At 41.6% G+C, this 23,323-nt stretch overlaps 1 protein-coding gene across 3 annotated transcripts in view; it reads right to left on the bottom strand.

Annotated features, from left to right (window-relative positions):
• The window catches only part of WDR3 (WD repeat domain 3), a 137,151-nt gene that overhangs the window by 79,273 nt on the left and 34,555 nt on the right, over window positions 1-23,323 (bottom strand). For all 3 annotated transcript variants that reach the window (XM_033941947.1, XM_033941948.1, XM_033941949.1), the window contains 3 exons: window positions 19,990-20,108; window positions 14,628-14,706; window positions 12,092-12,187 (listed from right to left, as the gene is read on the bottom strand). In XM_033941947.1, coding sequence (XP_033797838.1) covers window positions 12,092-12,187; window positions 14,628-14,706; window positions 19,990-20,108 — 294 coding nt within the window. The remainder of the gene's footprint in view (window positions 1-12,091; window positions 12,188-14,627; window positions 14,707-19,989; window positions 20,109-23,323) is intronic.

Here is a 23,323-nt window from a genome sequence, read left to right as displayed (position 1 = left end):
TAATACATAAATCAATTTTTAATTGTAATTCATTCATATATTAATTATTATATAATAATCAGAATTAAAAGCCCACCCCATTCCCCTCTATTCAAATGTTATCATGGGAAAAGTTAATCATCCATTAAAGAAATCTGTTAACGGTCTTCAGATTTTTCCAAATTTTATTCATGAGAAAGTTTATCATTCTTTGCAAAAATCTTTTAATGGTCCCCATATTTTTTGAAATTTATTCATATATCCTTTATGTGTTGCAATAGCGAGTTCCATTTTATATATATGGCATACAGAATTCCACCAGAACATATAATTCAATCTATCATGTTGTTTCCAATTAAATGTAATTTGTTGTATTGCTATTCCAGTTAGGATAAATAAAAGTTTGTTATTACTTGATGAGATTTGGCTCTTTGCTCTCATGGTTGTTCCAAATAATATAGTATCATATGTCAAGGCTACTGGATTTTCTAATATCACTGCACAACAAAGTTTTTGCTTCCTGAACACTGCTGGGTGTTTCTTATAGAATTTTGGGTGCTGATCATGAATATTACATCAAAAATTACCCATCACGTACCATTTCAGAGAAATCTTCAATTTTGTCGTGATTTTTTCTTATATTTGGATGCAAACAATTTTTTCTCCCATAAGTGTCTTATCAACAAAGGTTTGTGCCGCCTGGGTATGTCCATGCATAAAATCTAGCCAGGTTGGAAGCTGTTTTATGGAAGATGACATCCTGGGCATGTCTGGGCAGGTCTGAACGAGCTTGCGCTGTCTCACCATGCTATAATGGTGGCTTCCATACACCGATCCTGCTCATTTGGTTAATATAGATAGTCCGTGTGTGTATATAGTATCAGTATAGTAAAGTATAGTAGTATAGTAGCTGTAGCAATATAACAGTAAGTAAGCTTGATGCTATATGTCTCACCATGCTATAATGGTGGCTTCCATACACCGATCCTGCTCATTTGGTTAATATAGATAGTCCGTGTGTGTATATAGTATCAGTATAGTAAAGTATAGTAGTATAGTAGCTGTAGCAATATAACAGTAAGTAAGCTTGATGCCCTATATGTGCAGGAAGGAATAGAATCTGTTGAAGTGGCTACGATGGAAACGAAAGAGAAGCTAGAGTCCCTCTGGGTCAAGATTCCTGGACAAAACAGTGCAGCCACGAAAATTGGCCTTTTTTATCGTCCCCCGGGACAGGCGGATGAAACTGACTTAGAAATGATAGAGGAAATCAAACGAGAATGCAAGACGGGCAATGTAATAATATTGGGAGACTTCAATTTCCCGAGGATAGACTGGAAACTAGGAACCTCCAACTGCGGCAAGGAGGCCAAGTTCCTGGAGGCGCTAGGGGATTGCTTCCTGGAACAAATGGTGAAAGAGCCGACAAGAGGCAACGTCACCCTGGACTTGGTGCTAAATGGCCTCACGGGACCGACAAAAGAAGTAGAAGTTACGGTACCGCTGGGGACGAGCGATCACAATGTGATCATCTTTAAGCTTGACATCGGGAATAGAAAAAGTGCCAAAACCTTAACCAAAACCTTTAACTTTAAAAAGGGCAAATACGATCGCATGAGAGCCATGGTGAAACAACGACTCAAGAAAAAGGTGGATAAAATTGAAACAGTAGACCAGGCATGGTCCCTACTGAAAAGTACTATCACAGAAGCACAAAACCTACACATTCCGAGGATCTCCAAAGAAGGGAGAACAAAAGGTAAGGGAGAACCGGCATGGCTTACCAGACAGGTGAAGGAAGCCATAAAAGAAAAGAAGGACTCTTTCAAAAAATGGAAACACATCAAAACGACCGAAGCATGGAAAAAACATAAAGACGAACAGAAGAAATGTCACAAGGCGGTGAGGGATGCCAAAAAGGACTATGAAGAAAAAATAGCGCAAGAGGCCAAGAACTTCAAGCCCTTCTTTAGATACGTGAAAGGGAAAAAACCCGCAAAAGAGGCGGTGGGACCCCTGGACGACCAGGGAAGAAAAGGGTACATTAAGGAAGATAAACAAATTGCGGACAAACTAAATTCCTTCTTTGCGTCTGTCTTTACGGAGGAGGATACTGCAAAAATACCAGAGGCAATGAAAGTGTTTAATGGAGTAATAGAAGACAGCCTCACCACAGTTGAAGTGGAGTTGGACCAGATATACTACCAGATCGACAAACTTAAAAGTGACAAATCCCCTGGACCGGATGGAATTCATCCGAGAGTCTTAAAAGAATTGAAGATTGAAATCGGAGAGTTATTGCAAAAACTCACCAATCTGACAATCAGAACTGGACAGATACCAGATGACTGGAAGATAGCGAATGTCACGCCAATTTTCAAGAAAGGATCGAGAGGAGAACCGGGCAACTACAGACCAGTGAGCCTTACGTCTGTCCCTGGAAAGATGGTTGAAGCACTGATCAAGGATAGCATAGTCCGGCACTTAGATACACACGACTTGCTGAAACCCAGTCAACATGGGTTCAGGAAAGGGAAATCATGTTTAACGAATTTGCTTCAATTTTTTGAGACCGTGAACAAGCAAATTGATAGTGGAATGCCGGTGGACATAATTTATTTGGACTTCCAGAAAGCATTCGACAAAGTTCCGCATGAAAGACTTCTCAGGAAACTACAAAGCCATGGAATAGAGGGAGATATACAAAGGTGGATAGGCAAATGGCTGGAAAACAGGAAGCAGAGAGTGGGCATAAATGGGAAGTTCTCAGACTGGGAGAAAGTGACTAGTGGTGTGCCCCAGGGCTCGGTACTTGGGCCGATTCTATTTAATATATATATCAATGACCTGGAAGGCGGAATATCCAGTGAGATCATTAAGTTTGCAGACGACACAAAGCTATGCCGGGAAATCAGATCGCAGGAAGATAGCGAGGAACTCCAGAGCGACTTGTATCAGCTAGAGAAATGGGCAGAGCAATGGCAGATGAAGTTCAACGTGGAGAAATGCAAAGTAATGCATTTAGGTAGTAAGAATAAGGAACACGAGTATAGAATGTCAGGAGCAACTCTGGGTAAGAGCGAACAAGAAAAGGACCTGGGTGTACTGATAGATAGGACCCTGAAGCCGTCGGCACAATGTGCGGCAGCGGCAAAGAAAGCAAACAGAATGTTGGGCATGATAAAGAAAGGAATCACGAGTAGATCGGAGAAAGTCATAATGCCGCTTTATAGAGCAATGGTCAGACCACACTTGGAGTACTGTGTACAACATTGGTCTCCCAACCTAAAGAAGGATATAAAACTGCTGGAGAGGGTGCAGAGACGAGCAACGAAACTAATAAGAGGTATGGAGAAATTGGAATATGAGGAACGACTCAAGAAACTAGGATTGTTCTCCCTTGAGAAGAGGAGGCTGCGAGGGGACATGATAGAGACGTTCAAAATACTGAAAGACATCGATAAAATAGAGCAGAAAAACAAATTATTTACATTGTCCAATGTGACACGGACAAGAGGACATGGTCTGAAGCTAAGGGGTGACAAGTCCAGGACAAATGTCAGGAAGTTCTGCTTTACGCAGCGAGTGGTGGACGCATGGAATGCTCTTCCACAGGAGGTTATTAAGGAATCCACTGTGCTAGGATTCAAAGGCAAATTAGATGCACATCTCCTTATGAGAGGCATAGAGGGATATGGGTGATTAGAACAATCAGGTGTATACCTGACTGGGGCCTCCGCGTGTGCGGATCGCCGGACTCGATGGACCATGGGTCTGATCCGGAGATGGCAATTCTTATGTTCTTATGTTCTTATATAGACGTTTTGGTGTCGGGCAATATGTCTCGTCGGTGTCGTAACAGCCGCGACACATTCTGCTATATCTGTGGGGAATATACACTTACGCCTCAGAGACGTTCGATGACTGCCCTTGTAAAGAAAGCCTATCATCTGTATTTTGGCTGCAAAATAGGTGATCAAGACAAGCAATGGGCGCCTCACATTTGCTGTGCGACATGTGCTGTTAGTCTGAGAGCCTGGCTCAGAGGTACTCGAAAGACGATGCCATTTGCTGTTCCGATGATATGGCGAGAACAGAAAGACCATGTGACGGACTGTTATTTCTGTTTGACTAATGTGTCTGGTTTCTCTGCCAAAAACAAGAAGTCAATTGAATATCCTAATCTGCCTTCAGCAATGAGACCCATGCCACATGATGACAGTCTTCCAGTTCCGAAACCACCAGAGGATTGGACCTTAGACGAACCAGATGAAGAAACTGCAGTGCAGGGTTCTAACAGTGACATTGACCCGGATTTTGAACCATCCTCATCAGGCGATCCACATCTGATAACACAGTCCGAATTGAACGATTTGGTCAGAGATTTGGGTCTGTCAAAAGCAAAAGCTGAGCTGCTAGGTTCGAGACTGCAGGAATGGTGTTTGCTATCACCAGGTACGAAAATTTCTGTGTTTCGAGACCGGCATCATGATATAACCAAATTTTTTGCACAAGTCGACAGTCTCTGTTTCTGTTGTGACATTGAAGGATTGTTCTCGGTCTTTGGTTGTGATCACAACCCGGAAGAGTGGCGTCTTTTCATTGATTCGTCAATGTTAAGCCTGAAAGCTGTTCTGTTGCACAATGGCAACGTTTATCCTTCAGTACCTGTTGGCTATGCAGCACATATGAAAGAAACATATGAGAATATGGAAATGTTACTAAAGTATGTCCAGTATACCAGGTATAACTGGAATATCTGTGGAGACCTCAAAGTCGTTGCTCTGTTACTAGGACTGCAGCTTGGCTATACAAAGTACTGCTGTTTCATCTGCGAATGGGACAGCCGAGACAGAGAGTCGCACTATTCTAGAAAGAACTGGCCACTCCGTAAAAAGTTAGTTCCAGGACAGAAAAATGTAGCACATGAATCGCTTGTTGACCCGACAAAGATATTTTTGCCTCCTCTTCACATTAAACTGGGACTCATGAAGAATTTTGTGAAAGCAATGAACAAGGAAGGGGAAGGTTTTCGTTATTTAAGACAGATGTTCCCAAGAATAACTGATGCCAAGATCAAAGAGGGTATTTTTGTTGGCCCCCAGATCAGACATGTTATGAGTGACAAGCGATTTGAAGATCTGTTAGTTGGGCCGGAAAAAATTGGCTGGAAAGCCTTGAAAGACGTTGTTGACAATTTTCTGGGCAATTACAGAGCCCCAAACTACATTCAGCTGGTAGACAAACTTCTCAAAGCATACAAGAGAATGAAGTGCAATATGTCACTCAAGATTCATTTCCTCCATTCACACTTGGACTTCTTCCCCGCAAATCTCGGTGCTGTGAGTGACGAGCACGGTGAAAGGTTTCATCAAGACATAGCTACGATGGAGAAACGATACCAGGGCAATTGGAATCCGTCAATGCTTGCCGACTATTGTTGGATGCTACAACGTGATGCACCAGACACTGAATATAAAAGAAACTCGGGAGCAAAACACTTTTAATTCTGTTTCATTTAGTCGCTTGTGCGAAACGTAAACTTGACTATATATTTTATTGTCAGTAAACATAAAAATGTCTATTTCTCATAGTTCTTACGTGATGCAGTAAAACCAAAACCATATTTGAGCATACCAAGTTGGTACCTGTCATAATCACCAAAAACTTTTCAGGAATCAAGACTTAACCAAAAAATTGTTGTGCAGTGTATTCTATTAATTTGGGGCCAAATTGATTTCCAGAATGATAAGATAAATGGACAAAAGAATAAAAGATGGTCTAATGTCCCAATTTCAACATGACAGTGCCAGCATCTATTGGATTTAGAGCTATCTATTCTATGTAAACGTGTAGGGGTCCAAAATGCTCTGTGAAGAAGAAAAAACCAAGTTTGTCTCATAGATGCTGATACCGTACATTTTAGCCTCCAAGACCAAAGTTGTGGCCATTGAGATGCACTAATTTGGTGTTTTATCTCAATGCTCCAAATGTCTCTAAGAGTATTTTTTGGTTTTTTATTTATAAATCCAGATATTAATTTATACCACTGTGCGGCTTTATGTCCTATTGAGTCCATCTGGAAACATAAGAATTCTAAACTGTGATATTTAGCAAGGTTTTTCCATTCAGGGAACCCTTCCTGAATAGATTGCTTCAATTGCAACCATTTAAAATATTGTGTTTTATTAAGACCAAATTTATGTTGCAATTGTGAAAACTCCATCAATTTGTCATTTTTTATCACATCATCTAAAATACGAATACCTGCTATCATCCAATGTTTCCAGATGACTTTAAAACTGCCAATTTTGATCTTGGGGTTTAGCCATATTGTTTGAGTAGTTGATTTATTAATTGGAATTTGAGTTATATTACTTATGTATCTTAGAGTTTTCCAGGTATCCATAAATATTTTATGATCTTTGTATAACTTTGGCATTTTGATACTAATTACATGACTAAGACGTAATGGAAATATAAGTCTCCATTCCAGCCAAAACCAGTCTGGAATATTATCAGTGGGTTCTGGGAGGATCCAATACATACCATGTTGTAAAATATAGGCTTGATGATACCTATAAAAGTTGGGAAAATTTACCCCTCCCTCTTTAATTGTTTTTTGCAGCGACACTAAAGCAATTCTTGGTTTTTTATTAAGCCAAATAAATTTTGTCAAAATTCTATTTAATTTTGTATAAAAAGATTCTTGAAAGAAAATTGGTATCATTCCCATTTGGTAGCAAACTACAGGCAAAATCATCATTTTAACTGTTTGTACTCTTCCCCACCAAGATAAATGTAAAGGATTCCATTGCTCACAGAATTCTGTCACTTTCTGTATTAGACATTTTTCATTAATTTTCATTGTTTCATCTATTGTTTTTGTTATCCAAATTCCAAGATATTTAATAGATTCTTCCTTCCAAACAAAAGAGAATGTATCAAATAAATCTTTTGTACAATATACATTTAGAGGAAGAACTTCTGATTTATTCCAATTAATTTTATATCCTGAAAAAGTTCCAAATTTCTCAATTAATTCAAGTAGATATGGAATGGTAGATTCTGGATTTCTCAAATATAATAATAAATCGTCTGCATAAATCGTCAAGCAGATATTTTATATTCTCTGTCTGAGTGAGGTATACCCTGTATCTCCTTTGTTTGTTGGATAGCTAATATTAAGGGTTCTAAAACAATATCAAACAGTAAAGGAGACAAGGGACATCCTTGTCTAACTCCTCTCTGTAGATTAAATTTTTCTGAAAAAGTATTATTGATATATAATCTTGCAGAAGGGGAGCTATACAATGTTTTTATCATTTGTGTGAATCCAGGACCTATACCAAACCATTCCATTGCCTGGTACATAAAAGGCCATTCTACTCTATCGAAAGCCTTTTCTGCATCCAATGAAATAGCAAAAGTAGGTTCATTCATTTTCTTTGTTAAATATAGCATATGGAATGCTAATCTGGTATTGTGAGATGAATGTCTTTGAGCAACGAATCCTGTTTGATGCATACCTATAATGTGGGGGAGAGCATTAGCCAATCTTAACGCAAGTATTTTTGCTAATAATTTTCCGTCTACATTTATTAAAGATATTGGCCTATAGTTTGAGACCAAAGTGGGATCTTTATTAGGTTTTGGCAAAACAATAGTTAAAGATTCTGATATAGTGCCTTTAATACAACCTTTATTAAGTTGATATTGATAAAGATTTAGTAGATAGGGTAGTAAAAAATTTTGAAATGTTTTATAAAATTCAACTGTATATCCATCACCACCTGGAGCGGATCCAACTCTAAGGGATTTCAAAGCTGTTCCTAATTCTTTTATTGATATTGGTTCTTCTAAACTTCGTTTTATATGTTCAGGAACTTTTGGACCCTCTAACATTTTCAAAAATTCTAAACCATCTTTTTCTTTATTTTTATAAGTCTCGGAAGAATAAAGAGATTTATAAAATTTTAGGAATTGTTTTAATATAGGTTCAATTTGTGTGAATGTGTCTCCATTTTCATTTTTTATAGCTATTAATTTTGTTTTTCTTTTTTTTGTTTTAAGATAGTTTGCTAATATTCTTCCCGACTTATTTGAGTTACCATAATATAATGTTTGCTGAGAAAATAATTCTTTTCTAATCATTTTAGATGAGATTTCATTATATTTAATTTTTAATTTTAATAATTCTTGTTGAATTGAATATTCCCATTTTTCTATTAATTTTGTTTCCAAATTTTTAATCTCTTTTTCTAAAATTAAAAATTGTTTTTTATTTTGTTTTTTGAGAAAAGCCGAATAGGAAATTATTTGTCCTCTAATTGATGCTTTAAAAGCATCCCATAAAATTTCTCTATTAATCTCATCTTTATCATTAATTTGAAAAAATTCTTTCATTTTTATTAAAAGATTTTCACAAAAAATTGGATCAGCCAACAATGTATTATCGAACTTCCAAATTGGTCTATTATTATTTTGATCAATAATTTTAATTTTTATCCATACTCCACCATGATCAGATAAAACAATAGGATCAATGGCTGCTTGTGTCACTTGCTGTGCTAGATGATTTGAAATAAATATATAATCTATTCTTGAAAAAGAATTGTGAACATGAGAACAAAAGGAAAATTCCCGATCATTAAAATGAAGTATTCTCCAAATATCTGTTAAATCACAAGATTGTGTCAAATTTTCTAATCCCATAGATTTCATAACTCTACTTGGGTTTTTATCTAATAAAGGATCCATTACAGCATTGAAATCCCCTGCTACTATTAGATTTGAAGTAGCTAGTGGTAAGATCAGTTGTTGAAGGGTTTTAAAAAATTCATTTTGGTTCGAATTAGGGGCATATATATTAATCAACATCATGGTAGTATTTCCCATATTCATTTCCACTATTACCCATCTTCCATGAGTATCTGAAGCTTTTAATTTGAATGAAGCAGAACATTTTTTACTAACTAGAATAGCAACACCTGCCTTTTTCCCTATAGCTGGTGAGAAAAAACAGTGTTTGACCCAACCTCCTTCCAGCTTATTAGATTCAATATGTGAAAGGTGGGTCTCTTGTATGAAGCATATATCTGAATTTTGCCTCTTTAAAAATGATAAAGCTTTTTTCCTTTTTATCATATGATTTAGACCATTAACATTTAAGGACATTATTTTAAAATCCATTTATTTTATTTTATTTTATTTTTTAATTTTCAGATAGTAAACAATAAATGATTTTAAGAAAAAATTTTCCCAGTAATTTAAATATTTTATATCCTTTCCCCTCCCCTTATCCATCCATTTCTTATATATCCCCCCTCTATTCCCTCCCATCCCTCCCTTCCCTCCCCTTTTTATTACGAAAACTTGGATACGCAGATTGAGGTTAGATTTAAATAACTCCCCCAAGCTATTAATAAATTATCTAAATTACTACCAATTTTTTTTTTTCTTTATATATCAATAGATTTTTAAATCAAATTAATATATAAAAAAAAAAAAAAATTAATATCAAAAGAAATTCATTCTCCCATTACTGTTTTCCAAAGTATCAGAGTTTGTTATTTTAAATTTATCCACTATAAATATTTTGTAGATATGGTACTGTCCACACAGAATGATGTCAGGAATTGAAGTCTGTGGTAAAGGGACGGACACACAGACACACTTTCATGGCACCAGAGTACATTACTTTTAATTTCAGGCTATTAAAATGCTACCAGTTTTGTATTTCACACTTCTTACAACGTCGCAAACCACAGTGAGGCAGGGTGCATCGCACGGAATAGAAGCCCTCAGCTAAGAGGGTGCTCTGGAGCAACCCTGGGGTGGTGCTTTGGCAGTAACTGTCTGTCATAGGCCAGTGTCCAGCATTGGCAGCCACAGGTCATCATTCAGTTTAAAAGTGCTTTCCTGTAATGTATATATATATATTTATATGAGGAATATTTATGAGGTATAAGAGACTCCATAAAATAAATCAAAAACTTTTCCGGTAAACTTTCGTTTCAGATTGAGATTTTTGTATATATTTTCTATTGAAACGCAATCTATTGTATTTGAAACGCAAGTTTAGCCGGAAGTACCGCCTCTTACAGGAAATCACCCGATTAAACCAATCATGTTATGATTGAAGGATGGCTCTGTTTTCTTTCTATACTCCGCCCCTAATAGTTTCTAACCAATCAGCACATCCCTTATTCTTTTGTCAAAGAGAAAATCTTCCTTCGTCACCATTTCAAGATGGATCTCTGTCCAGTTAAGAGTTTTACATGTAAGTCTATTCTTGTTTAAAAGTTCTAGAATTGAATCATGTGGATTTCTTTAGATTTTTATTTCTTCTTTGCTTCCTATTGAGAATGTTGTATGCTGTTCAAATTTTTAATTCGGTCCTCGTGCAAATTTTCCGTTGACCTGAGAGTTTTAAATCTTTAACCGATGTTTTCAATTTTCTTCTATATTGAAAGATTTATTTACTATATGAGTATATATAAGTAAATAAATATTAAAAGTAGCCATCAATTGTTTTTAAGTTGTCATTGGTTGATCAAGTTGGTCCATAAATTCTTGTAGTTTTTTGGGTTCCATAAAGTTTTGGGTTTTGTTAGCGATAGTAACTTTCATTATCGCTGGATAAAGGAGACCAAACCTAGCTCCTAAGGATCTCAGTTGGGGTCTCATGTCCAGGAATTGTTTTCTTTTTGATGCTGTTTCTTTTGCGAAGTCTGGTACAATATGTATTTTTGAGTCTTGACATTTTAGATTTTTGTTTTCCTTGGCTAGTTGACATATTTCCATTGCTTGTTGATGTCTTAAAAGTCTAAATATTAAAGTCCTTGGTCCCGTTTGAGTATTATTTCTTTGTGTTGGAATCCTATGTGCTCTTTCTATTTCCAATTCTGTTTTAAATTTTAATGGTAATATTTTAGGTAAAAATTTTTCCAGAAAGGCTATCGGATCGTTTTTTTCCACTCCTTCCGGTAGTCCAATAATTCTTAAATTGTTCCTTCGCTCACGATTCCGGCTATCTTCAAGATTTCTTTTAATTTCTGTCACCTCTTTCCAAATGGTTTTGCTGTATCTCATATCTATGTTTAGTTGTTCTGAATTATCCTCCAATGTAGAAATTCTGTTTTCTGTCATGTCTACTCTTTTTGTAAGGATTGCAGCTTCTTCAATCGCTTTTTGTAGTTTTTTATTACTATCTAAGACAATCTCTTTTATTTGTCTCAGTTCTTCCATAACGTCAAGATTTTTTTCTGACGGCAGCGGCACTTTAGAGGGTGTACCCGGTTCTGGTTTCGACCTCTTGTTGCTACCTGTTCCAGATACTCCGGCTCCCAAGTCAGATTTATTTTGTTTGTTTGAAGCCATGTTCTGATATATTTCAGTTATTTTCTTTTTAAAATATATATTTTTTTTGGTAGTATTCTTATATATATAGCTTGTTTATGCGGAGCTACTCTCTCATCCAACCGTCAGAGTTCGCGTCCAAGCCACGCCCCCAGTGCCTTTACTCAATGAAATGTGTGTTCCAGTTTGTACCAATAAGCACTGGCAGGAAAAGCCTAACCTTTTTTTTTTTTTTGCCTACAAGAATTGTCTTACTTTTACCAATAGAATGGGGGCAATTCTAGTGTATAACATGGCACCTACAATTAGGTGCCTTAGAGAGCATACAGTAGGAGCCTATTCTATAAAGAAAAGTAGGTGCCTAATTTCTCTATTAGTATTCTAGCATAACTTGGTATATACATGCTTAACATTTAGGCACAAACACTTACAACCACCATACAGTCAATGTAAGTGCAAGCAGCTAAGGGTGGAAGACACCCACATACCCTTATAGTATTCCTTAATTATGTGTGTTAAGTGGGAGTCCTGCCCATTCTAAACTCCCTTGCAAATACATGCTATATAAGTTAAGCAGGGACAGTATGCTGGCATTTTCAACATTTACATGCATTATGAACACGTTTATGTTAATGGCTAATTTATAAAATTGTTCTGAATGTGTCCAAATAAAATCCACAGTAGCTGAGAGAGGCTTAAGGTGGGTGACAGAGGTGGGGAGGGTTTGTTCATTTGGTTGGTTCTTTTATACCTCTCCTTGATAAGCGATGTCCCAGATTCTTAGTTCACTGTCTCCTGAGCCAGTAAGAATTCTTTTCTCCTTCACAAGTAAGGCCATTCCCCAAACCTACCAAAACACAAATTTAGTACTTTATGGAAATATTGAAAGGATAAAAGATGTGATCATCACAAGAAAAAAAAAAAAAAAAAAGGAAATACCCAACAGTGTTAATATTAATCTCTCTCTCAATAGCAAACATGAAGGTCACTGCTGAAGTGTGTGCACTGAAATAATGCTGGCATCTATAAACCAAACTATATTTAGGGCATCTACACTAATGGCCAAAATTGTGGAAACACTTTGAGTGTTTTGAAGCCTCATGCAATACAGCTTCATCCTATCTCAAGAAGATATTGAATGCTTGAGTGTTTGGAACGCCATTGGCAGATGACTACACCAAAGTGTACGTGTTTAGCTATTAGATAAATATGTTAAATTTCCACAATAAAGTGCAGATATTGAAGGTTCATTTAATAAAATACTGCTAAATATTTTGCATAAAATGTCTATCATTATTTGATGACAGGAGAATGTTTTCCTATTCTTTTCTGGTTGTAACATTGTATTAGTGGGGTTTTAAGGAATCCGTCACCACTTGTTATAATAAGCATATTGGAGACTCTAGTGTTATTTCTGTACTGATTTATTGTTCTTTTTCAATAAAACAGATGACATAAAATTTCTTTTTATCAATGTATCATTGCTGAGTGTGAAACATAAAAGTTAAAGCTATAATCCCAAGAAATGGGACGATTCATTGTGGCCGTTTCATCATGGCTGTAATGAAATGGCCATGATGAATCATCCCATTACAGAGAGGCTGGGCTTCAGAGATAAATAACTAAAAGCTCCGGCCAGCCTCCCTGCCAGCCGTTGTCAACTGCTTGTTGTGATGAGTAGTTCTGGCGATAGCTTCTTCCCCCAGGGCCCTATCTATGACGCAGCTAAAGAGCAGCTCCGGCCCAGGTTCCAAGGCTCCCCACCAGCCACCACCGCCCACACGTTTCCCAGCCTCACCCTAAGAAGGCCTGCTGCTCACCGCTGGCTCCCCCTACCCCCTCTTGCCCTGTGGCCTGCTGCTTCAGAGCCTGCTGCTAATTCTGGGGGTGTTGTGGGAGGGGCAATGCCGTATAATTTTTGGGGAGTGGGGGCACTGCCCCCCAAACACTGAATTGGATTAATCGCAGCCAGTTCATCGCATTGAAATGGCTGTGATGAATTGTCCTAGACCACTTTGAGGGGCCCTAGGATGGGCTTTCAAACTTTTTAAAAAAATTAGTTTCTAATCAAGCACAATCAAATTAATGGGAAAAACGTCAAGTTGTACAGTTTTTCTAACTTTAGGCCCCCTTTTACAAAGTGGCTCTAGTGCGTGCCGTGCAGCAAAACTCCCAAAGCCCTTTAAAATCCCTTAGGGCTTTGGGACATTTACCGCACCGGCCTGTGCTAAAACACTTTGTAAAAGGGGTCCTTAGGTTTTTCTAGACAACACTAAACCTGCTGTAAGGCATTTTAAGCAGCACTAAGCACGGGTTAGCACTTATTACAGTTTACTGATTTATTATTTGGAAAGCAATGTAGCAGATTACATTATAAAATAAAAAGAGTTTTCTAATACAATTAATAAAATCAGAATAGGTTACCCTAGCTGTCCATACTATTATTCAAAATAATCTTTAAAAACAACAAAGCCTTAAGATTCTCCTAAACAGCCCTTTACATCAAAGGATGATTATTTTAAACTAGTCTTTAAGCCCGTTACATTAACGGTGCTAGAATAGATGTGTCTGTCTGTCTTTCTTTCTGTCTCTCTGTCTCCTTAGCCACTGTCTGTCTGTCTTTCTTTCTCACTCCTTGGCCGCTGTCTGTCTGTCTCTCTAGCCCCCTGTCTGTTGTCATTCTTTCTGTCTGTTTCTCTCCCTGGCTCCCTGCCTATCTCTCTCTGGCCCCCCGAGCAAACCAAGATTGTAGCCTGCCCCCCAGAACACCCCTCCCCCCAATGCAGCCCCTTTTCTCTTTCCCCCTCCACTTCTTTCTGTCTATCTCTCTGTCTCTCTCCCTTGCCCTCTGCCTATCTCTCTCTGGGCCCCTGAGCAAACCAAAATTGCTGCCTGCCCAGAGCACACCCCTCCCCCCAAAGCAGCCACTTTTTCCTCTCCCCCTCCACTTCCCTGTGCAACAGTAGCAACCAGACGCCTCGCAGGACCTTGAAGGACACCCTCCTGCTGTTGCTCTCACTGCCGCATGCGCCGCAAATGGTACACGGCACGGAAGCACAAATCACGGCAGCAGGGATTATGCCATTTCAACTGCGCATGCGTGGGTAAGGGTTTTATTATAGAGGATACAAGGGCCCACACAACAAAAGGTCCTTCCATACCATTATTTACACAAGCATTCTAAAATAACCTTAAATCTCCACTTCATAGGAATGGGCTTTCAGCAACCTATTTACCAATTTTTAAACCTGAGTTTTCTTGTGGTCTTTTCGTCTATTTGCATTTACCTCTGTACGGTGTCCAACCATAGTTTTAAAGCAGTGCTGAGTGTCCAGGTCCCACAATTTCACCAGTGTATCTTTGGCACTGAAAATAAAAAGAATCTGTGTCTATAGCTATATTTATTTATACATTCCATTCTGCCTTTCAACAAGTTATCAGAGGAGTTTATGAGCGCTGAGACAATATACAGATGAACAAAGCCACAAAAGAGAATAAAAAATAAAGCCAGGAAAGAAGCACAAAGCCTAAAGCTTTATAATACTTATCAACGTGGTTAAAGCAAATGTGTCTGTCTGTAGCAAGTTAGTTACTTCTTCAATTAAAGGCCTCATTGAAGAGCTAAGCTTTCACCTATTTCCTCAAGAGTCTTGTGTTAAGCACAGCCTGTCAGGGGGGTGCATTCCAGAGAAGGCTGGGTGGTGAGTATCACACTGTATGATGTCCTTTGTAGAGGGTATACTTAAGGATCCCATCTACAAAGGACTTTAGCGGCCTTGGAGATATATAGCATGAGATCCTGTTCTTCAAGTACTGCCATTTCCTTTGAGGGCCTTGAAAATCAGACAGAGTTTCGTATTGTAGTGAAGTTTTTTTCAAAAATGATGAGGTCGTCACATCATTTACAACCTTTTATTAGTGATGTATTGGGAATGGAACTTTTGTAAGGGGAGGGAGGGGTTGGGAGGGTTTTCTAACTTGATATCAATTGTTTAGATACTAGGAATAGCTCATAATATTCAAAATATTATAGAATATAGGTATTGGCTGAAAAGTTATATTTTTAATGATATATGAAAGTTAATCAAGTGTATATTTATAAGTTCGAATGATTTTTCTTATACACATGTTGTAATTTGTAAAAATGAATAAAGAATTTAAAAAAAAAAAAAACCAACCACCTTTTATTAGTCTTATTGCTGCATTCTGAATCAATTGGAGCTAGGGACGACCTTTTGTAGTTAGACTAGTATAGTGTGAATTACAGTAATCCAGTTAGTGCTGTTAAGGATTGTCAGACTGCCACCCGAGTAGCATAACTTGCTGTGGTGTAAATCCTGATCAAAACCAGATTTGAGGTAAATTTTATTTTAAATTTATGCATAGTTCATCCCCTTGCCGATGTGTTTTGCAATCCTTTATCATGGTTGGGGAAGATACAAAAACTGGTGAGTATGTCTGCCATTTCAAACCCTGAACGTGACATCGCATTGACGTCCGTGCACTTCCGGGTGCCCTCGAGCCATGGTCTCCACTTTAGTGTGCTGCGGCTCGCAAAGTTTGCGAGACACTGCTGTAGAGGAAGCTAAGGAGCCCAGTGAAGTAGAGCAGGGACACAGAGAAAAATCCAGTGGATTCCTTCTGCAAATGCTATGCGGCCATGGGGATACTATCCATCTATCTACCGTATTTTCGCGGATATAACGCGCACCTGTGTAAAACGCGCACAGGGGTATAGCGCGCAGAAATCACGATGATATGTACCAAAAACTTTTCTATACCGCGCTCAGGCATATAACGCGCATGATGCCCGACGCTCCTTTCGCCCGCCCTGACTTTCCGTGCGCTGTCCCGACTCTCCGTTCACCCCCCCTGACTTCCGTGCACTGCCCTGACTTTCCGTGCGCTGTCCTGACTCTCCGTTCACCCCCCCTGACTTTCCGTGCACTGTCCCCCCTTGAAGTCCTGTCCCCCCTTGAAGGTCTGTCCCCATCCTGAAAGCCTGATGCCCCCCCCCGACGTCCGATACATCCCCCCCCCCGGCAGGACCACTCGCACCCTCACCCCGAAGGACCGCCGACTCCCCAACAATATCGGGCCAGGAGGGAGCCCAAACCCTCCTGGCCACGGCGACCCCCTAACCCCACCCCGCACTACATTACGGGCAGGAGGGATCCCAGGCCCTCCTGCCCTCGACGCAAACCCCCTCCCCCCAACGACCGCCCCCCCCCAAGAACCTCCGCCCGTCCCCCAGCCGACCCGCGACCCCCCTGGCCGACCCCCACGACACCCCCACCCGCCTTCCCCGTACTTTGTGTAGTTGGGCCAGAAGGGAGCCCAAACCCTCCTGGCCACGGCGACCCCCTAACCCCACCCCGCACTACATTACGGGCAGGAGGGATCCCAGGCCCTCCTGCCCTCGACGCAAACCCCCCTCCCCCCCCAACGACCGCCCCCCCCAAGAACCTCCGCCCGTCCCCCAGCCGACCCGCGACCCCCCTGGCCGACCCCCACGACCCCCCCACCCCCCTTCCCCGTACCTTTGGAAGTTGGCCGGACAGACGGGAGCCAAACCCGCCTGTCCGGCAGGCAGCCAACGAAGGAATGAGGCCGGATTGGCCCATCCGTCCTAAAGTTCCGCCTACTGGTGGGGCCTAAGGCGCGTGGGCCAATCAGAATAGGCCCTGGAGCCTTAGGTCCCACCTGGGGGCGCGGCCTGAGACACATGGTCGGGTTTGGCCCATGTGCCTCAGGCCGCGCCCCCAGGTGGGACCTAAGGCTCCAGGGCCTATTCTGATTGGCCCACGCGCCTTAGGCCCCACCAGTAGGCGGAGCTTTAGGACGGATGGGCCAATCCGGCCTCATTCCTTCGTTGGCTGCCTGCCGGACAGGCGGGTTTGGCTCCCGTCTGTCCGGCCAACTTCCAAAGGTACGGGGAAGGGGGGTGGGGGGGTCGTGGGGGTCGGCCAGGGGGGTCGCGGGTCGGCTGGGGGACGGGCGGAGGTTCTTGGGGGGGGCGGGCGTTGGGGGGGGGGGGGGGTTTGCATCGAGGGCAGGAGGGCCTGGGATCCCTCCTGCCCGTAATGTAGTGCGGGGTGGGGTTAGGGGGTCGCCGTGGCCAGGAGGGTTTGGGCTCCCTTCTGGCCCAACTACACAAAGTACGGGGAAGGCGGGTGGGGGTGTCGTGGGGGTCGGCCAGGGGGGTCGCGGGTCGGCTGGGGGACGGGCGGAGGTTCTTGGGGGGGGGCGGTCGTTGGGGGGAGGGGGTTTGCGTCGAGGGCAGGAGGGCCTGGGATCCCTCCTGCCCGTAATGTAGTGCGGGGTGGGGTTAGAGGGTCGCCGTGGCCAGGAGGGTTTGGGCTCCCTCCTGGCCCGATATTGTTGGGGAGTCGGCGGTCCTTCGGGGTGAGGGTGCGAGTGGTCCTGCCGGGGGGGGGGATGTATCGGACGTCGGGGAGTCGGCCGGGCAAGAGGGCTTGGGCTCCCTCTTGCTCCGATCGTGGATGCGGGTGCGGGTGGGAGCGCGTGCGAGCGGTCGTTCGGGGTGGGGGTGCGAGCGGTCCTGCTGGGGGGGTGAATCGGGCGTCGGGCGGGGTGGGAACTATGTTTAAAAACTTTTCTATACCGCGCTCAGGCATATAACGCGCGAGGGGTATGCGCGGTAGGTAAAATCGCGTATAACGCGCGCGTTATATCCGCGAAAATACGGTATGTCTCACCTATTGCAATGAAATTACTTTTTTAGCCTTCTAATTGGATGGATGGGAGTTGGGGAGGGTGGGAATTAAACACTAAACAAAGACAATTATGCCTGCCTATAGTCAAGAATGGGTATCTACTTATAGACTGAAATTAAAGATACAAAAATTGTATACACGAATATAGGACGTCCGGAGCTATATTTGGAGAGAGCCCCCAGAAAAGAGACTTGGGAGTACTTGTAGACAAGTCAATGAAACTGTCCATGCAATGCGCGGCAGCAGCAAAAAGGGCTAACAGAATGCTAGGAATGATTAAGAAGGGGATCACAAACAGATCTGAAAAGGTTATTATGCCTTTATACCGGGCCATGGTACGCCCCCACCTGGAATACTGCATCCAACACAAGTTGCCGTACATGAAAAAACACATAGTACTACTGGAAAGGGTCCAGAAAAGAGCGACAAAAATGGTTAAGGGACTGGGGGAGTTGCCTTACAACGAGAGGCTAAAGAAACTGGGCCACTTCTCCCTTGAGAAGAGAAGACTGAGAGGGGACATGATCGAAACATTCAAGATTTTGAAGGAAATTGACTTAGTAGAGAAAGCGAGACTGTTCACCCTCTCCAAGGTGAAGAGAGGGCACTTGCTGAAGTTAGAAGGGAAAAGATTCCGTACAAATGTAAGGAAGTTTTTCTTCACCCAGAATGGTAGAAACCTGGAATGCTTTTCCGGAGGCTGTTATAGGGGAAAACCCCTTCAGGAATTCAAGACAAGGTTGGATAAGTTCCTACTGGAACAGAACATACGCAGGTAAGGCTAGACTCTAATAGGGCACTGGTCTTTGACCTAAGGGCCACCGCATGAGCGGACTGCTGGGCACGATGGACCACTGGTCTGACCCAGCAGCGGCAATTCTTATGTTCTTATGATAAATCCAACTTTAGTGACTAAGGTTGTTCAGTATAAATTTGACACTTCTACTTGAGTATTAGGAGTTCAAATAGAAAGCCTATTCACTGTGGAAAACAGGTCAGTTTGTTAGTAAAAAGCTCTTTCTTACTATTGAGGAAACTGAGAAATATTAGATTTTTTTTTGATTTTGCTATTTTTCATCTTTTAGTCCAAGTTTCATTTTATCTACAATGGACTATTGCAACATAGTATAACTAGGATGCTCTACATCTCTTATACAAAAAATGTAAACTGTGCAGAATACTGCTGTTCATTTGATTTGTGGTGCATCAAAATTTGACAGGATAACTTCTTTCTACTGTGAACTTCACTGGCTACCGGTTATGACTCGCATGCAATTTAAACATAAAGGGGTCCTTTTATCAAGCCGCGCTAGCGGGGTTAGCCCGTCGGACATTTAATCACGCGCTAACCCCCGCGGCCGGCTAAAAAACTAATGCCTGCTCAATGCAGGCGCTAGCGGCTAGCGTGGCAGCCGGTTTAATGCGTTAAACCCCTACCACAGCTTGATAAAAGGACCCCATAAAGTTTTATATGGTTATGCCCCTTATACATTGGCACATATTCAATTATCTCAAGATATGAGGGTGCATTTCCTCTGAAATTTGGCTCTACTTTAAATTTCCAAGTATTAAAATTATGAAATTTTTAAACTCTATTGATATGGAATGTTCTACTTTTAGATATTAAAATGATCAAAGATTGCATGGTGTATAAGAAAGCCCTGAAGTTTGTATTAGATAACTTTTAATTTCTATTCTGGGATTTCCTAGGGATGACCTAGTGTGTACACTGTAATCTGAAGTGAATTATACAAAGTACTGAAGAACACAAGTTATTTTCATTTAATATAAATGATTTAAAAAGAGAAACACTCATACAAACCAAACAGAAAAGAGAGACAAATTTAAGGAAAGTTTGAGACTGGAACCTACTTCATGTCTTTGTATTAATTTCTTATGCTATAGCTCTCACCTTGTAACAAGCAAGTTCTTCTCTCTGAAGAAAATGGCCTCAGTGACTGCATCCTTATGACCCTTCAATCTATATAAGCCACTTTCATTAATCACATCCCAAACTATCACGTTGGTGTCCTGTAAAGACAAGTTATATTAACAAATGCAATAGATGACAATGCAATACTTGTCAATGCTGTATGGCATTCACAGTGCATATTGATGCAAGAAATAATAATTTAACATCCTATTGTAGTTCAAGAATCATTTTGTCACAATTAAATTCAGATCTATAGAATTGTATGAAAATTATTAACCACACTCTAGAAGACTGGCCTCTCGAACCATTTAAATTGTACAGTAGAATAAAGGCACACTGGCCAGGCAGTGTGTAAACTTGTTTCAATGTCAGGCCACACTTAAGGCCAACTGGAAGGGGTGAGGAGGATTATTTGCATAATGCACCATATATCTGCAAATTAAATTATGTAAAATATGACTCTACAAAAGTTTTCTAACAGCTTTCTGTGTTCAGAGTATTTATTTGGCCCTTTTATATTGGTGTGAGTAGGTGATTTTAGTGATCAGTGCTAGGAAGGAAGGAGAAAGAGAAAGGGGAAATCTCAGAGAAGGGATCTAAGACAAGAAGGCCAGAAAGACAGGTGATGAAGGGAGAACAGAGGCATAGAAGGAAATCAGGGAGCACAGAATAAGAAGGAAGGATGATAACGGGATCGACCATGTTTCCCCAAAAATAAGACAGTGCCTTATATTAATTTTGGGTCCCAAAAATGCATTAGGGCATATTTTCGGGGGATGTCTTATTTTTTTTCATGTTCAACAATTATCTCTCTCTTCCTCTCCTCCATCCCAATTCTTCCTCTTTTCTTTCTCCCTCCCCCCCCATGTGCAGCATCTTTCCTTCCCTCTCACCCATCCCCTTGTGCAGCATTTTCTATCCCTCCCTCCCATCCACCTGTGCAGCAGGACCCCACCCACCCTCCCACCATGAGACTGACATACCTCCGCTCTGAGGCCTCCAAAAACAGCAGCGGCGGTAGCGCTCAGTGATGCGACAGAGGGAAGGCCCTGGCGGGGAAGGCCGTGAAGCAGCTCATTTAGAGTGCGGCCGCCGCTGCTGCTTTAGGAGGTCTCGGAGCGGAGGTATGTAAGTCTCACTGGAGTGGGGGTTGCTGAATCGACGAGTCCGATTTTTTTGGCGAATCAGGCAGGGATGGAGTCAGGGAGTGTTGGGGACATTCGGGGGGGAAGGGGCTTCGGGGGATGATCTTAATTAGGGTTTATTTTTGGGGTAGGGCTTATATTAGGAGCATCTTTAAAAATCACGCTAGGGCTTATTTTCGGGGAAACAGGGTAAGATTGGGAGAGGAAGAGATGATCCCTTTACATCCCACTGCATCTCTGACACCATTAGTCTCTCCCCCACCCTGCCATACTAGGATGTGTCAATTTTAGGGGCAGATTTTTATTTTTTCAAACTTTACAAACTACTAGTGTCCAAATTATGCAGTTTTGAATGGAAACTATCTTCAAAAACTGATTAAAGTGAGTCTTATCTACATCAAATCACAGTTGAAATAAGTAGAAATGAAGAAATATTTGCTTGAACTATTTCGAAATTTTCAAGCCCTTGATCCTTCCACATTCTCAACTACTGTTTCACCTCTCCTCACCTCCACCGTTATCCACATCTGTCCACAAGGCTGATTCATCGCACAACTCTATTCCCTCCTCTACTCTGGATACCCTTGCTCCCCTTGTTCCTCACTCTGCAAGTCATGCCAAACCTCAACCTTGGCTCACTCCCAGTATCCACTACTTACATTCCTGTACCCATTGTGCCGAGTGCCTTCGGCTCAAATCTTGCACACGTGCTGACTTCCTTCACTTTAAATTTATGCGGACCTCATTTAATTCTGCTCTTACACTGGTCATGCAAGACTACTACATCCAGCTAACTCTCTTTCTTCCAACCTCTGCCGTCTCTTTACCACACTGAACTCCCTCCTCAAAGTGGCCCCCCTTCCAACCCCTCCATCTTTCTCTCCCCAGATGATAGCTGAATACTTCCATGACAAGGTTCACAAGATCGCCGTTGAATTCATTACAAAGTCACATCCTTCTCCCCTTTCTATCATCCATTCTCCTGACCCTCAAGCTCATACCATCCCTTCTTCCTTCGCCCAAATTAGGAAGCACCTGCCCATCCTCCCCTTGCCTGGTCCCACCCTCTCAACCCTCCAGCTACCACTGACTTTTCTTCATTCTCTGAAATTACAGAGGAAGAAACTGCACAACTATCCTCAGCCAAGCCTACTATATTTCCCTCAGATCCTATTCCCACCTCTCTACTTGACCCCATCTCACAACTGTTATCCTTCCCATCTGCCATATCCTCAACTTATCCATTTCCATGGCAATTGTCCCTGATGCTTTCAAACATGCTATGGTTAAGCTGCTTCTCAAAAAGCCTTGCAGTACTCCACTTGCCCTCCCAACTATCGTCCTGTCTCCCTTCTTCCGTTCCTATCCAAGCTTCTTGAGCATGCTGTCTGTCACTGCCTTGACTTCCTTTCAGCTCAAAAGACTTGATCATCTACAATCAGGATTTCACCTCTTACACTCTACAGAGACTGCCCTCACCAAAGTCTACAGTGACCTATTCCTGGCCAGATCGATTCTCATCCTTCTTGACCTGTCTATTGCCTTTGATACTGTAAAGTTTCCCAAGCCTTAGCATAGGCAGAGACCATTAGAACATAAGAATTGCCTTACTGAGTCAGATCAATGGTCCATCAAGCTCAGTAGCTCGTTCTCACAGTGGCCAATCCAGATCACTAGTACCTGGCCAAAACCCAAAGAGTAGCAACATTCCATGCTACTAATCCAGGGCACAGTAGTGCTGCCCGATTCATGATTCGAAATCAATTCACCGATTCATTTCGGGTGAATCGATTTGAATCGATTTACCCCGACAAAAAAAATCGGCCTCCCGATTCATTGACTGACCCTCCCCACTCGCCCTCTAAAGCAGGAGTGATAGCGCTGCCTTTTGTTAGCCTGCCGCTCCTGCTTTAGAGGGCGAGTGGGGAGGGTCAGTCAGGAAGTGGCTTACCCGCTGGCCTCCCGCTGATATGCTGTCCTGTTCGTCTTCCCCACTGGCCTCCCGGAATGAATTTTCCTAATTTCAGCAGCCTGCAATAAGATCGCTGGCGCTAGCAATCATTGCTAGCTGCTGTACGGCTTTGGAACTCTCTTCTCTCCGGGGGAGGGAAGGAAAATGGAAGGGGAGGACAGAGATGGCAGATGGATGGTTAGAACGGAGAAAGAAG

This window comes from Geotrypetes seraphini, chromosome 4 (genome assembly GCF_902459505.1).
Source record: "Geotrypetes seraphini chromosome 4, aGeoSer1.1, whole genome shotgun sequence".
NCBI classification, from domain to species: Eukaryota; Metazoa; Chordata; class Amphibia; order Gymnophiona; family Dermophiidae; genus Geotrypetes; species Geotrypetes seraphini.
Note: the sequence above shows the minus strand (reverse complement) of the source record. Positions and strands in the feature narration are given on the sequence as shown.